General features: G+C 42.2%; 1 protein-coding gene across 1 annotated transcript in view; it reads right to left on the bottom strand.

The window, feature by feature from the left end:
- Nucleotides 1-14,368, bottom strand: part of obscnb (obscurin, cytoskeletal calmodulin and titin-interacting RhoGEF b) — a 54,964-nt gene that overhangs the window by 33,622 nt on the left and 6,974 nt on the right. The window contains exons 4-33 of the mRNA XM_076098604.1: nucleotides 13,647-13,916; nucleotides 13,212-13,472; nucleotides 12,698-13,003; nucleotides 12,343-12,609; nucleotides 12,072-12,178; nucleotides 11,426-11,594; nucleotides 10,697-10,972; nucleotides 10,319-10,600; nucleotides 9,744-10,019; nucleotides 9,376-9,651; nucleotides 8,964-9,245; nucleotides 8,596-8,871; nucleotides 8,184-8,465; nucleotides 7,381-7,674; nucleotides 6,667-6,948; nucleotides 6,174-6,449; nucleotides 5,813-6,082; nucleotides 5,440-5,706; nucleotides 5,075-5,344; nucleotides 4,717-4,983; nucleotides 4,289-4,555; nucleotides 4,053-4,165; nucleotides 3,798-3,951; nucleotides 3,525-3,686; nucleotides 3,305-3,409; nucleotides 2,095-2,361; nucleotides 1,311-1,580; nucleotides 933-1,199; nucleotides 541-807; nucleotides 82-348 (exon numbers count right to left, since the gene is read on the bottom strand). Of these exons, the coding sequence (XP_075954719.1) occupies nucleotides 82-348; nucleotides 541-807; nucleotides 933-1,199; nucleotides 1,311-1,580; nucleotides 2,095-2,361; nucleotides 3,305-3,409; nucleotides 3,525-3,686; nucleotides 3,798-3,951; nucleotides 4,053-4,165; nucleotides 4,289-4,555; nucleotides 4,717-4,983; nucleotides 5,075-5,344; nucleotides 5,440-5,706; nucleotides 5,813-6,082; nucleotides 6,174-6,449; nucleotides 6,667-6,948; nucleotides 7,381-7,674; nucleotides 8,184-8,465; nucleotides 8,596-8,871; nucleotides 8,964-9,245; nucleotides 9,376-9,651; nucleotides 9,744-10,019; nucleotides 10,319-10,600; nucleotides 10,697-10,972; nucleotides 11,426-11,594; nucleotides 12,072-12,178; nucleotides 12,343-12,609; nucleotides 12,698-13,003; nucleotides 13,212-13,472; nucleotides 13,647-13,916 (7,395 nt within the window). The remainder of the gene's footprint in view (nucleotides 1-81; nucleotides 349-540; nucleotides 808-932; nucleotides 1,200-1,310; nucleotides 1,581-2,094; nucleotides 2,362-3,304; nucleotides 3,410-3,524; nucleotides 3,687-3,797; nucleotides 3,952-4,052; nucleotides 4,166-4,288; nucleotides 4,556-4,716; nucleotides 4,984-5,074; nucleotides 5,345-5,439; nucleotides 5,707-5,812; nucleotides 6,083-6,173; nucleotides 6,450-6,666; nucleotides 6,949-7,380; nucleotides 7,675-8,183; nucleotides 8,466-8,595; nucleotides 8,872-8,963; nucleotides 9,246-9,375; nucleotides 9,652-9,743; nucleotides 10,020-10,318; nucleotides 10,601-10,696; nucleotides 10,973-11,425; nucleotides 11,595-12,071; nucleotides 12,179-12,342; nucleotides 12,610-12,697; nucleotides 13,004-13,211; nucleotides 13,473-13,646; nucleotides 13,917-14,368) is intronic.

Below are 14,368 nucleotides of genomic sequence, written 5' to 3'. Positions count from 1 at the left end.
AAATTGGTGAAGATGCAAAACAATACCGTATGTGCGAAGGCTAACACTGTAAAACTGTATATTTCAAACAACGGTACCAACCTCTTATAGTGACCTTGGCTTTAGAAACTTCAGTTCCAAGATCACAACTATACTCTCCAGCGTCTTCTTTGGTGACGTCCTTGATGATCAGTCCCAAAGACTTGCCAGTGTGAAGGAGCTCATACTTTAACCCAGCCTTCAAGACTTGACCTACTTTTCTCCATGTAGGAGAAACCCTGGGCTTGGACGCCTCGCACGCCAGAGTTATCATGCCTTTCTCCTCTCCAATGACATCATTGAGAGACTTGAGGAACACAGCACGCTTCTCTGGAGGGGAATTGAGAAAATAAAGTTTGACAGTTGGTTCTATTATGTTCTCAAATTTGGGGGGACTGGGGTAAGCTTCATTGACTGCATTTATACAGAGTTTTCAGAGCAAATTCCAATACAGTTTCAAGGTATGGAGAAATTTGACACATGAAGAAATGCTTATATCAAAGTATTATCAGTAGTTCTTACCTTTAACCTTAAGTGTGACAGACTCTTTCACCTTGCGGACTTTTAATGTGATAGTCCCCCCATCCTGAGGGGCCAGGTTCTTCAGCGTGAGCTTGTGAACTTTTCCGGCGTGAGTGATGGTGTTGACTTCATTAGTGAAGAGCACCTTGTCATTCAGAAGCCACTGCGCCTCTTCATCTGCATAGTTAATCTCACATGTGAACACTGCATCGCTGTCTTCATCAACCTCCGTGTCAGCCAAGTGCTTGGTGATCTTAATGTCACGCACTGGACAGAAGAAACATGGTTTTAGTTTGAAGACAATTCTAAAGCAGGTTCTTTATGTGATGGTTTTGATAAGAAAATGCACAATTTGCTTTATTTAGTGTGGTATCCAAAGGTTCATACTGTACCTTCAACAGTAAGTCTCCCTTTGGTCTCAGCAGGTCCAGACTGACAGCGGTACTCTCCACTGTCTTCCTCAGTCAACCTTTGAATGGTAAGTTGAGCCCTTGTAGCGTCTTGCTTAATGTTATACTTGTCTGACGCTGACAGAGGTACCTGACCTTTGAACCAATTAACCTCTTTGGGTGAGGCAGAGAATTTGCAGGTGAGTATAGCAGAGCTTTTCTCCTTCCCCTTCACATCTTTGATGGGTTCTGCAATCTCAAGCGGACGGTCTAAATGTGAGGAACAGTATGTGATCAGACTTATGCAGGATATATCTACCTACAACAGGAACACAAGTTATTGTGGCCAACTGCTGTATGAACGTGATTCAACACATTTACCTTTGACTGTGAGCTGAGCTAAAGACTTGCTCTTCCCAGCTGTAAACTGCACAGGTCCTGTCATTGATGCTTTGGTCTTTTTGAAAGTGAGACAGTGCATAGTGCCCTCTTTCTCCATTTCAACATCAGCGCTCTCCTGCACAGCAACTCCATTCAGAGTCCAGATAGGAGGTTTCACCAGCTCCATACTGATTTCAACTTCAAAAACAGCTGCAAAGGGTTCTGTCACTTCTACTGAACTAAGCTCCCGCACAATGCTGATTGACTGCTCTGGAGGGGTCATGAAAAACAAAATGGTTTAGTTAGAACTCAAGGATATGATTTCATAAACAAAAGGTATTGTTGATTTATAGTTAAGGACCACACCACACTACTTTGTCCATGGACTTAACTGTAATAACCTCACATAGTTCTACTCAATCAGAATGACTGAATACACCTGCATGGGTCACTACAACTGCAGTACAATTTTGTTAATTCCTTGCACACATAATTTGAAATACCAATTACTATGGGACATTCATTTTAGTATTTAGTAGATGAGGCTTGTCCCAAAATGGCCAAGCAATGAATGAATGGATGGATGGATGGATGGATAGATGGATAGATGGATAGATGGATAGGTACAGACAGCTACCTCATTGACTAGGAGTCTGATGGCTTGTAAAAACTTTGAGTATGCACATATATAATATACACAGCAAAATACAGTAATATACATAAATACCCTACAACTGAGAATCCTGACACGCTAATCAACGTATGTCATCTCCCATGATGTTACCTTCTACAAGTAGTTTACAGGTTGTCTTGTCATCAGTGCCGTCACAGGTATAGGTGTCTTCGTCCCGAGAGTCCACATCGTTGATGATGAGATTTCGATACACATCTTCACTTTTGATCTCATATTTCTTGCCATGTTTGATCTCCATCTTGTTCTTGTACCACTTCACCTTTGCGCTGGCACGTGACACTTGGCATTCAAGATGAGCACGATGCTTATGCATCGCTATCTTATCCCTGAGTTTCTTCACAAACTTCACAGGCAGCTCTACAGTAACATTAACACTGAATCAATGAATACTATCATGTACAGTATGCCACAAAGGAAGATTAAATGCGATTAATGCCAAAGCCCCTGCATAAGCACACTATAGGACAGGCAATGTCTAATAATTAAAATATGTTGTAGCCAAAGCAAACAGAGCTATTAAGGAACAGTTCCAGCATTGTTTTGCAAAAGCTAAAGCAGACCGCATTAGTCTTGTAATGGCATTACATTAAATGGGAATTACTGTGTGCCAGTCACGCACATGTTGACATAACTTATGGTCGACTGAGAATTTGATCTGTCACAGATTGTGCCTCTAACATAATTTTGACAGATATATATATTTTTATACTCCTGGAGATTTCCAATCACTAAATGTCCAAAACCACTGAAACAATGATGTCTTCTCTGTAGACCATTGTACAGACCAACATTCGTTCACGACAGACAGCTATTACAAAACCCCTTGAAAGTAACCCTAAACCTCAGCTAAAACACCATACCAGTTGTTTCTCCTTTTGCCATCAGGCCTCAATGAGGCATAACAATGTACATGTGAATTGCAAGTGGATTTTCCATCTCACCAATATTGTCAGGATGATGCATTGTGTTTACTCTTTTAGCAAAACAACATTTCATCTAACTTTAGTGTGACCTTTTACATTTGGCTCACTGAACCAGTTAAAATGGTCAAGTCGATTTTATCAAATCATCCAGGAAATTGTTGATTCCATGTAGTCTTCTGTAAAGCATAATAATTTGTTTACAGTAGCCAAATAGTTTTTCACTTAGAGAGAAATAAGGTTTCATTATTTGCAACTTTCTAACAGCTTTTGTCATAGTGAATAGAAATAATCCATTTGCAACCACATCTGAACATTGTAACATGCGGGTTAGCTAATCCATGCAGTAATATAAGGTACATACGCATTGACTCATTTACCTTTCACTTTCAGTTTTGCGGTCGACGAGGCTTTGTCAGCTGTGAATTTAATCTCACCCATATCTTCTGGGGTGACAGTCTTAAACAGCAGTATATAGGTTCTGCCTGGAATAAGAAATGGACAGCTTGTAGATGATTAAGGCAATTATTAAGGCAACTCATATAAAGGACATGAATATACAGGTGTATACATTGGTGTGCTACTTTCTTGAGAACTTACCCTCTTGTCTCATCTTGATGTTGTCACCGACTTTGAGTTTGATACTTCCTTTGTACCACTGGCACTCCACTTCATCATGTGAGATTTCACAGACGAATGCAGCGCTCTCCTTCTCCATCACTTCAACATCCTCCAGCTTCTTAACAATCTTAACATCTCTGGCTGCAGGAGAAATATTTTTAAGACGTTTCAATACACTGGAAATCATTATACCTTACCCTTAATAATGGTACCTGAATGATTTGTGTGCTTCATGACATCATTAATAATTACCATTAACGGTGAGCTTGGCGGAGGTGTTATCATCAGTAGTGCGACAGATGTAAGTTCCTGCATCTTCAGGCGTGCATTTGTTGATGACCAAAGTACGCTTTCGGCCCAAGGAATGGATGCCAAAATTCTTACCCAGTTTCAGCTCCACATCATCCTGAAGGTGAATAATTTTTCCAAACGGTTATATATGTACATTACACTTTGCACAAATCTTATTTCCCACTGCAGACAGTAATCCAAATAATAATTTCTCACCTTGAACCATTTAACATCTGCATTTGTTCTGGACACTTCGCATTCAAAAGTAACCTTCTCCTTCACAGGAACACTGGTATCCATGATGGGCTTGGAGATCAGAGCAGGAGGTTCTGTAGAATCAACACACATGTTGGTTAAATAGTAACTAAACGACTTTTGTGGCAGAATGGGTGCTGCACAAAAATAGCGGCTAAGACCCTCCGATTTGGTGACTGACAGGAAGCAGCCCTTACCTGTGATAATCAGTTTGCCGGAACTATGTACTCCTTCTGCTTGGAAGGCAATAGTTCCCGCATCCTCCTTCTTGAGATTGGACAATGTTAAGGCATGCTTCTTTCCCAGAGCTGTGATACGGCAGCTCACCCCTGACTTTAACTTGGCCCCATCCCTGGTCCAGGAACCTTCAACATCAGCCTGGCTCAGTTCTACCTCGAGAGTTACCGTCTCTCTCTCATGCACCTTGGATTCTGTTAGCCCCTTTATAACCTGGATCTTCTTCACTGAAGGGAGGAGGACAAAAAGTGTTAACAGGCAAGCAAGGTTTTCTAGTTTGTCACTCCAAATGTATGTCCAAACGCACATTACTGGAGAATGACATTATAGCTATGTACTGAAATACTGTATTTCGTATCCTAAACATGTGATTGGGGATCAGTCTTACTCTCCACGTTGAGCTTGGCCTGGGTTTTGTCATCCAGAGTTTCACAGGAGTAGATGCCCCGGTCAGCATAAGTCACACTCTTGAAGACCAGAGCCTGCTTAGCTCCGTCTACCCGAACCTGCATGTTTCCTGCAGGCTGCAGCACGACGCTGTTCTTCATCCACCTCACTTCATCTGACGGCTTACTGAGCTCCACCTCCAGCTTCACTTCACTCTGCTCCTCCACTGTCAGGGTTTCTAGCTTTTTCTTAAATGTCACAGGCTCATCTAATTAGGGTGCAAAAGAAATGTCAAAGTCAATGAGGAAATCGCATTACTTAACATACTTAAAAATGATATTTTAAATGCATGTTCTTACGCTGCACTTGTAGGGAAGCTTTGCAGCTTTTGCCTTCTGCATCGACGCTAATCTCTCCAGCATCTTTTTGGGTGACAGAGGTGATGGTGAGTGAGTGACTGCTGCCACCACGCTCTATCTTATACTTGGGCCCAGCAGTGACGGGTATGTTGTTGTGGAACCATTTAACGTTGGCGTCCGCTGGGTTGACGGCGCACTTGAAAATGGCGTCTTTTCCCTCCATTGCAGCCACGTTGTTCAGTTTTGTGGTCAGCCTCACTAGTCTGGGTGCTGTAAGGAATGCGTGACATCAAATGAAACGGACTGATATGAAGAAAAAGCTGCTACCCTGATACGTTGAATGTTTTGCGTAAACGATGAATTACCTGTCGAAGAGACTTTAGCAGACGTCTTGTCATTTCTACATTCACAGCTGTATTGTCCTTCATCTTCTTTAGTCATGCCAGTCACAGTGAGAAGCCGCTTAGCACCATCTGTCCTGACACAGTGCCTGCCTCCAGGTTTAATTTCACGACCATCACGCTGCCAGACAACATCCCCTGATGCTTGATTCAGTTCACACATCAGGCTAAGTGTGCCCCCCAACTCCACCGTAGCAAGTTTCAAAGGGACAACAAACTTCAAAGCTGAATCTGGAACGAAAACATGAATGTTCGAAATCAAAACAAAATCTGGCATCGGAAAAGGTCTATACAGCAATTATCATATCATATCAGTCTTAACATTACCATGACTTGCCTTTAACTTGAACTTTGAACTCTAGTTTGTCATCAACAGTTTGACAGGAGTATGTTCCACTGTCTTTGGAATCTGAGGATTTTACTACCAGGGTACGAGAAAGGCCCTCTTTTTTCATTTCATACTTGCTGCCCTCCTTGAGCTCCACACCATCTCTAAGCCATTTCACACTACCACTCTCTGTGGTCAGCTCGGTGGTCAAAACTACTTTTTCACTAGCTTGAACACATGTGTCCTTGACAAGCTTCTTCTGGAACTTGACAGCTGCATCTAAAGAGAAGTAAGAGCTTAGTTTTAAATTATTTGTGCAGAGAATTATCAATCTTGTCGCAAAAATTGTTATATTGTAAATATATATTACCTGTCATCTGCACCTTAAATACCAGCTTTTCTGTTCCGGCCTCACATGTGTATTCTCCAACATCTTTTTTATCCATTTTTTCTATCACCAGCTCACAACTCCTGCCCTTTGACTCCATGTGGACTGCTTTGCTGGAAGTCAACACTTTGCCATCCTTGTACCATTTCACCTCTGTCTTGGAATCAGAAACCTCACAGCTCAGAGTGGCTTTCTGTGAGAGAGTAGCTTTCACCTCCTTCTGGACTGACTCCTTGTTAGAGAAGCCAGCCGGGGCTTCTTCAGAGCAAATGGAAACGTAACAAAACAAAAGTAAGAACAAATCAACTCAAAATGCATGGAAAAAGCCAAAACATGTCAGCTGCAATGAGCAGATTTTAATGATTGAATGCAAACAGGGGAACACGATAGAATAAAAACACAATTCTACAAAACAAATAAGACAAATTAAATTGACATACTCTCAAAAATACTAATGCCATCTTATTCCTCCTACCTGCCACCTGTATCTTGAAAGCCAGCTTCTCAGTCCCAGCCTCACACATGTACTCTCCAGCATCCTTCTTCTCCACACTGTCCATCACCAGCTGGCGACTCTTGCCTTTGGACTCCGTATGGATTGTCTTGCTGGAAGTCAACAGTTTGCCATCCTTGTACCATTTCACCTCTGTTTTGGTGTCACCTACCTCACAACTCAGAGTGGCTTTCTGGGAGAGAGTAGCTTTCACCTCTTTCTGGGCGGACTCCTTGTTGGAGAATGCTGACTTAGATTGGATCTCTACAAAATCAAAATGGAGAATATCATGATGTTGCCCCCCTTCATCTCAATACAAGTCATTAAATATATTGCAAAACTTCTGTGTCAATATGATACAAGCCAAAATATAACCATCAAAATGTGCTTAACATCAACACATCAACAGAGATTAACTAAAGTGGACAAATGTGCAGCCAAGACGAGCAAAGTGTATTGTGTGGCTACATGAATAAATCAACAAAAAAAGCACAACGGTCAACGCAAACATTTGCGATCCCATCATACTGCAACATTCTCAATTCAACCCAAAACAGTAGTTAAGCAAAACCAAAAAGTCAAACCCTCGACGCCAGCTGTTTTTGGTCAACTTCACTCAATATTTTGAGACAATCAAAGTTTTACAAAACAAAACTCGTACAAATCACATATACTATTCCCCCTGATTTCTCATACCTGTCAGCTGTACTTTAAATGCCAGTTTTTCTGTTCCCACTTCACAGACGTATTCTCCGGCATCTTTCCTCTCTACGCTGTCGATCACCAGCTGACGAATCTGGCCCTTTGATTCCGTGTGAACTGCTCTGCTGGTACTCAGCAGTTTGCCGTCCTTGTACCATTTCACCTCTGTCTTGTTGTCAACTACCTCACAGCTCAGCGTGGCCTTCTGGGAGAGAGTAGCTTTCACTTCCTTTTGGAATGACTCTTTGTTGAGGAAAACGGATTTAGCCTGGACTTCTGTAGAAGTACCTGTAAAGGAGCGTGGTGGCAGTACAATCACCCATACAAAAAAAAGGACTTGACAATATTCCACAATACACACACCACTTTGGATTGACTGGGAAAACACAAGATGCCAAGTCACTATTGGATTATAGATCTTTAAACAAGGAATGCCAGATATCTCATAACTGAAGCAACCAATAATACAGCCAGAATTAATTGTGACAACCCTAATCAGAGGAGGCCACAGACAAAAATAGAAAACAAGAAATGTCCACCAGATTCACAAACTAAATGTCTATTTTATCTTTTTATTTAAAGAAGCTTGCCTAAGACAACATTTTGAATGTGCAGTGTTAATTAATCAAACCGTTTCATTTAAATATTGTGTGACCAGAATTAGATTAATTACAACGTAATCAACATTGTATGAGTGAGTCATTCAACTAGGTTTTGCCTAAAATGCATCTAGGACTTATATTTTACATGCTATGTCCTCAAAAAACAAATTATTAAACATACTAAGTTCTCCTTACCTTCCACTTGTAATTTAAAGACCAGCTTCTCAGTCCCAGCCTCACACATGTACTCTCCAGCATCCTTCTTCTCCACACTGTCTATCACCAGCTGGCGACTCTTGCCCTTCAACTCTGCATGGATTGCCTTACTGGTGGCCAGCAGTTTGCCATCCTTGGACCATTTCACCTCTGTTTTGGTGTCAGCTACCTCACAGCTCAGAGTGGCTTTCTGGGAGAGAGTGGCTTTTACCTCTTTCTGGACTGACTCCTTGTTAGAGAATGCAGACTGGACCTGTGTGTCTGTAGAGAAGACCATGAATGCGGATTACAAACTTTTTACTTTAGTCCTTTGATATGTTAACATCTGCAATACCTGTGAAGTACATAAATCAACAGAAATACTGTAAGCCAATTCAGTCCTGGGCCCCACCTGCCACCTGGAGTTTAAAAACCAGCTTCTCAGTCCCAGCCTCACACAGGTACTCTCCCACATCCTTCTTCTCTACGCTGTCTATCAACAGCTGGCGACTGTTTCCTTTAGACTCAGTATGGATTGCCTTACTGGTGGCCAGCAGTTTGCCATCCTTGTACCATTTCACCTCTGTTTTGGAATCAGAAACCTCCCAACTCAGAGTGGCTTTCTGGGAGAGAGTGGCTTTTACCTCCTTCTGGACTGACTCCTTGTTGGAGACTGCTGACTGAGCCTCTGATGGAGGAGGTATGACAGAGAAAATATCAGATCCAATAAACATCCAATTAGTAATATTATTGTTATTTTGAAAATCCACCTTCCCATACCTGCCACATGCATCTTAAAAGCCAGCTTCTCAGTCCCCGCCTCACAGACGTACTCTCCAGCATCCTTCTTCTCCACGCTGTGTATCAACAGCTGGCGACTCTTTCCTTTAGACTCAGTATGGATTGCCTTACTGGTGGCCAGCAGTTTGCCTTCCTTGTACCATTTCACCTCTGTTTTGGTGTCAGCTACCTCACAGCTCAGAGTGGCTTTCTGGGAGAGAGTAGCTTTCACATCCTTCTGGACTGACTCCTTGTTAGAGAATGCAGACTGGACCTGTGTGTCTGTAGAGAAGACCATGAATGGGGATTACAAACTTTTTACTTTAGTCCTTTGATATGTTAATATCTGCAATACCTGTGAAGTACATAAATCAACAGAAATACTGTAAGCCAGTTCAGTCCTGGGCCCCACCTGCCACCTGGAGTTTGAAGACCAACTTCTCAGTCCCAGCCTCACACACGTACTCTCCAGCATCCTTCTTCTCCACGCTGTCTATCAACAGCTGGCGACTCTTTCCTTTAGACTCAGTATGGATTGCCTTACTGGTGGCCAGCAGTTTGCCTTCCTTGTACCATTTCACCTCTATTTTGGTGTCAGCTACCTCACAGCTCAGAGTGGCCTTCTGGGAGAGAGTAGCTTTCACCTCCTTCTGGACTGACTCCTTGTTGGAGAAGGCTGACTGGGCCTCTGAGAGAGGAGGTATGACAGAGAAAATATCAGATCCAATAAACATCCAATTAGTAATATTATTGTTATTTTGAAAATCCACCTTCCCATACCTGCCACATGCATCTTAAAAGCCAGCTTCTCAGTCCCCGCCTCACAGACGTACTCTCCAGCATCCTTCTTCTCCACGCTGTGTATCAACAGCTGGCGACTCTTTCCTTTAGACTCAGCATGGATTGCCTTACTGGTGGCCAGCAGTTTGCCTTCCTTGTACCATTTCACCTCTGTTTTGGTGTCAGCTACCTCACAGCTCAGAGTGGCCTTCTGGGAGAGAGTAGCTTTCACCTCCTTCTGGACGGACTCTTTGTTGGAGAAAGCTGATTGAATCTCTGAGGGTAGTGTAAACGAGAAATACAGTGTTGTTATGAGCACCGTTTAAGATCACCAATGACTGAAACATATAAGAGACATCTAATGTATGCATTCTTCAAGGCATCATTCAATATTTGAACCTCATCAAGTCTTGTTTGGGACATTTGTCAGATAAATGTGAATTAAATGTGTACAGCAACTAAACTCTAAAACCCTTAACTCAAATCACTTTCATGCAGTAGCTAACAAACAATTGATTTGAACCTAAAATATGTGTTAAATTCTATATATCAATTAATCAATCGAGCAGTCCTACCTGACACAAATATCTTGAAGACCAGCTTCTCCCCTCCGGCTTCGCACATATACTCTCCAGCATCGCTCTTCGCCACCTTTTCAATCACCAGCTGACGAGTATTGCCTTTTACTTCTGAGTACATCGTCCTACTGGATATCAACACCTTGCCGTCTTTATACCATTTCACTTCTGTCTTGCTATCCGAAACACTGCAACTAAGAGTGGCCTTCTGGGAGAGAGTAGCGTTCACCTCCTTTTGAACTGACTCCTTGTTGGAGAAGGCAGTTACGGCTTGAGTTTCTGAGAACGAAATAAGGTAAAGAAATTTACATCATATCGTAATAACATCTGTGATGTGCAGTAAAGCATTGAATAGTAGTACGAAAGCAATCTTACCTTTTATCTTGACCTGGAATGTGATTTTGTCTGCTGCTGTCTCGCAGGAGTAATGTCCTTCGTCAATTTTCTTGGCGTTCTTGATGATGAGTTTCCTTTGAGTTCCTTTGGAGATGAAGGTAGTTCTTTGGTCCTCAGTGATCTCCACTTGATCTTTTCTCCACACAAGGGCCGCGCCGGCAGGAGATACCTCACAGCTCAGCTCAAGATCTCCTTTAAGGGACGATGACATTCCCACAGTACCTCTGGCTTTGTTCAGAAATTTGGCAGGTTCATCTTAGAGAAAAAGAGATGAAAATTCATGACTTTTTTATTTAATATTTGTGAAGTTATTTCAGTTGATGTCATACAAATAATATGTGCGTTAGCGAATGAGAGAGGAGTACATGTAAAATCTCTGTAACAATAATTTAAAGCCCTTTACCAATGTATATCTTTATGTTTGTTACAGCTCATGTATGGACAGAGCCTGACTTGGTGTAGCACAGTAACCCTGGCGTTGACTACGTGGTGACAAATAGCTCTTTCCTCTATTTGATGGCTCATGAGCATATGCTTGCAGCCATCGGAGCAGGTCACATTTCAGTAGATCACATGAGACAAACTGTCTGCATGTGGGCTTCAGGCAATACTTGTTGCACACACGGAGCCCAGTTCCCTTTACGCTATCATATTTGCACCGGCTTTGCTCTGCGATAAAGTTAAACTACTTTTTTGATGAGCGTATACCTTTAAGAGCGAGTTGCAGGGGCATTCTGTCGTCGGCTAAAACACACTCGTAGATGCCGACATCTTCCTCAGTAACATTGTGTACCATAAGGATCCTCTTGCGGCCGATGATCATGTATTCATACTTCTTTCCCATTTTCACCTCCCGCCCATTCTTCATCCAAACCACCTGAGGAAACAGAGAACAGATTGCCAAAATAGGCACGATAAAGTAAAATAAAATGAATAATTAAAAGAGTGCTTGAATATTATTCTCAAGTAGAACTACTGATACTTAAGTATTGCCAAGTAGGATTACTTGTGCTGACAAGTTCCCAAATACAAAAGTGTCTCCTTTGAAGACTATTCTGTGTAACAGTAACATGAAATAAGATATGTAGCACACTGTACTGACTTAATTCATCGCCCTATAAATACCCCCTACCAACTTTGCCAATAACAAAAGGGTCAAAGCTAACTAATATAAAATATCCCTCTAGAATTACAACTGGAGGTACAAAGTAGAATGCTTCCTCAAAAAGAAGATTTTAGAGTTGACTTCAAATAGCACAGAAAAAAACCTACTCAATTACACAAATCATAGTGATAGTTTTCTATCCCTGCATACTTGTGAAGTAACAGGTACATGTATGTTTCCATCACAAACCTGTGCATCGTAACCCGACACCTCAGCAGTCAGCTGAGCAGTGGCTTGGGCACTGCACATCACCACCTCCAGCACATCTGACTTGTTGGTAAACCTAACAGGAGGAGCTAAAAATACAGTTTTCATGTTATTATATTGCTATTGGCAATGGCATTTAATTCAAAAACAATAAAGGTTTTAATATAGAAAAGCAAATGTACTACGACTTATGTATATGATTTAGAGTATTTTTCTCTGTGGATAGTAACTGACTACAGTATGAGATGCATACCCTGCACAGATAAGATGCAACTGCTTTGGGAGCCTCCACCCCCAAACTTGAGCTCAGCTCCGTTCATTTCCATGGTCACGACACGGATGAGCAGAGTGTGCGAGTTCTTGGACCTGGTGATGAGGTAGTCTGCTCCGCTGCGCAGGAGGCGGCCACCTAGAGACCAGAAGCCAGAACAAACAGCGGACAGCTCCACGGAGATGGAGAACTCCTCACCAGAGAACGCAACGCTGTTCATCAGGCCTTTCTTGATCTCAGCACTGGGTTCTGGAGACATCAGAAAAAGATCACTTGAATGCATTCAACAACAGCACATAACTACAAATGATAAATGCCACAGAGACATCAGTCCTACCTAGGAAGAAGCTTCCAGGCACCTCCAGGTAGGGACTTTGGCCGAAGTCATTCATAGCAGAGATACGGAACTGGTAGGTGGCTTCTTCTGTGAAGCTGCAGACGGTGATCTGTGTGGAAACAATGGTTTCCCCAGCGTTGCACCTCTGCCATGTCTGAGTGCCAATCTTCCTCTTATCCACTATGTAGCTCTTGATGGGTACAGGGCGGTCGCTGTCTGGAGGAGACCACTGAATGGTGACGGATGAGTCCGTCTTGTTCTGCACCACGGCATCGACTGGGGGATCGGGAGGATGCTTCCTCGCAGCTAGAGCAGAAAGAGTGAGGATCATGCTGTTTTTATGATCATACAAGCACTGTGTGATTGTAGTAAATCAAAAGAAAGATTATAGAAATATCACATTTTTCTTTTTTACAACCTGGGTTTTACTTTCATAGCTGGCCATCCTGAAAATGATGCAAGCAAGTCAGAACAAACGCAATGAATCTGAATTAGACCCAGAGATCATCCTCACCAGTGACAGAGAATCGAGTGGAGGTCTTGCAGTCTCCAGCCACAAAGGCCACTTCTCCTGAGTCATCTGCCTGGCAATCTCTAATTGTGAGTGTGTATTGTCTGAGCACGCACGCAATGGAAATACGGGAATCTTCCTTCAATTTCTCTCCATTGCGGGTCCAGTACGCATCAGGGAAGGGATGCTCCAGCTCCACACAGAAGATGACGGTGTCACTGACGGGGACCACTGTCCTCCGGGGAAGTTTCTTAGTTATGTTGCCTGAGATATGAGAGGAAGCAGACGTTACATAAAGAAACACATTCAGTGGCATTGTGGACACATTGACTAGCTGTTTGTAATTTTCCAACTTTTAGCAGTATTTTAAGGTCATATTAATTACTTGTAATGCCTGTACACAATATTTATTAGGAAAGAAAGATGTTTCAACCATACCCAGGACAGTGAGCTCAGCCACAGTGCGACTGCCGTCTTTCATCTCGCAGATGTAAACACCATCGTCATTGGTGGTGACATTGTGTATGGTGAGACGTCGAAGGGTGCCTTCCTGCTCTATGTAATATTTGGTGCTTTGCTGCAGCCGTGTTTCCTCCATGAACCAGTTGGCCTGGGTGGCACTAACAGGCACCTCACACATCAGTGTGGCTGACGTTTTCTCTTGAACCTCCACATCCTGAAGCTTCCTCCTGAATGGCACCTTAGGCTCTGACACAATGAACAATATGCATATGTTAGTCTAAAAACTACAAATTGCAGTACATTAAAATCAACCGTTTTACAAACTTTCTACATTAATTTCCCTTTAATCTCTAGTTCAGGCTGGTGTAGTATTGAAAGAGAGATTGGACATGTTTTTTTTGGAGCACCAAAAACTTGTGACTTGGCTACTCAACACGTTTTCAATTGTCAAAAGCTCTTACAGAGGAACATGTGGGCAAACATGTTTGACAATATAGCAAGAAAAAAAAAAAGCTTTCGGTAGTCAACTGTGAAATCGAGGTCTGGCAGTTAAACGGATGTCTGAGCATGCTCTAGTAAATGCTCCTAAGTATGACAATTTCAAACGTTATGTGCTTAATACCTGTAAAATAATGTCAAAATGTTACTGATATTTGTTTATATTTACATGACTTTGTTTAATGTTAACTGAAGGTTTC

Source organism: Anarhichas minor, unplaced genomic scaffold (assembly GCF_050575085.1).
Source record: "Anarhichas minor isolate MPS153535 unplaced genomic scaffold, ASM5057508v1 ptg000024l, whole genome shotgun sequence".
In the NCBI taxonomy this organism is placed as follows: Eukaryota; Metazoa; Chordata; class Actinopteri; order Perciformes; family Anarhichadidae; genus Anarhichas; species Anarhichas minor.
Note: the sequence above shows the minus strand (reverse complement) of the source record. Positions and strands in the feature narration are given on the sequence as shown.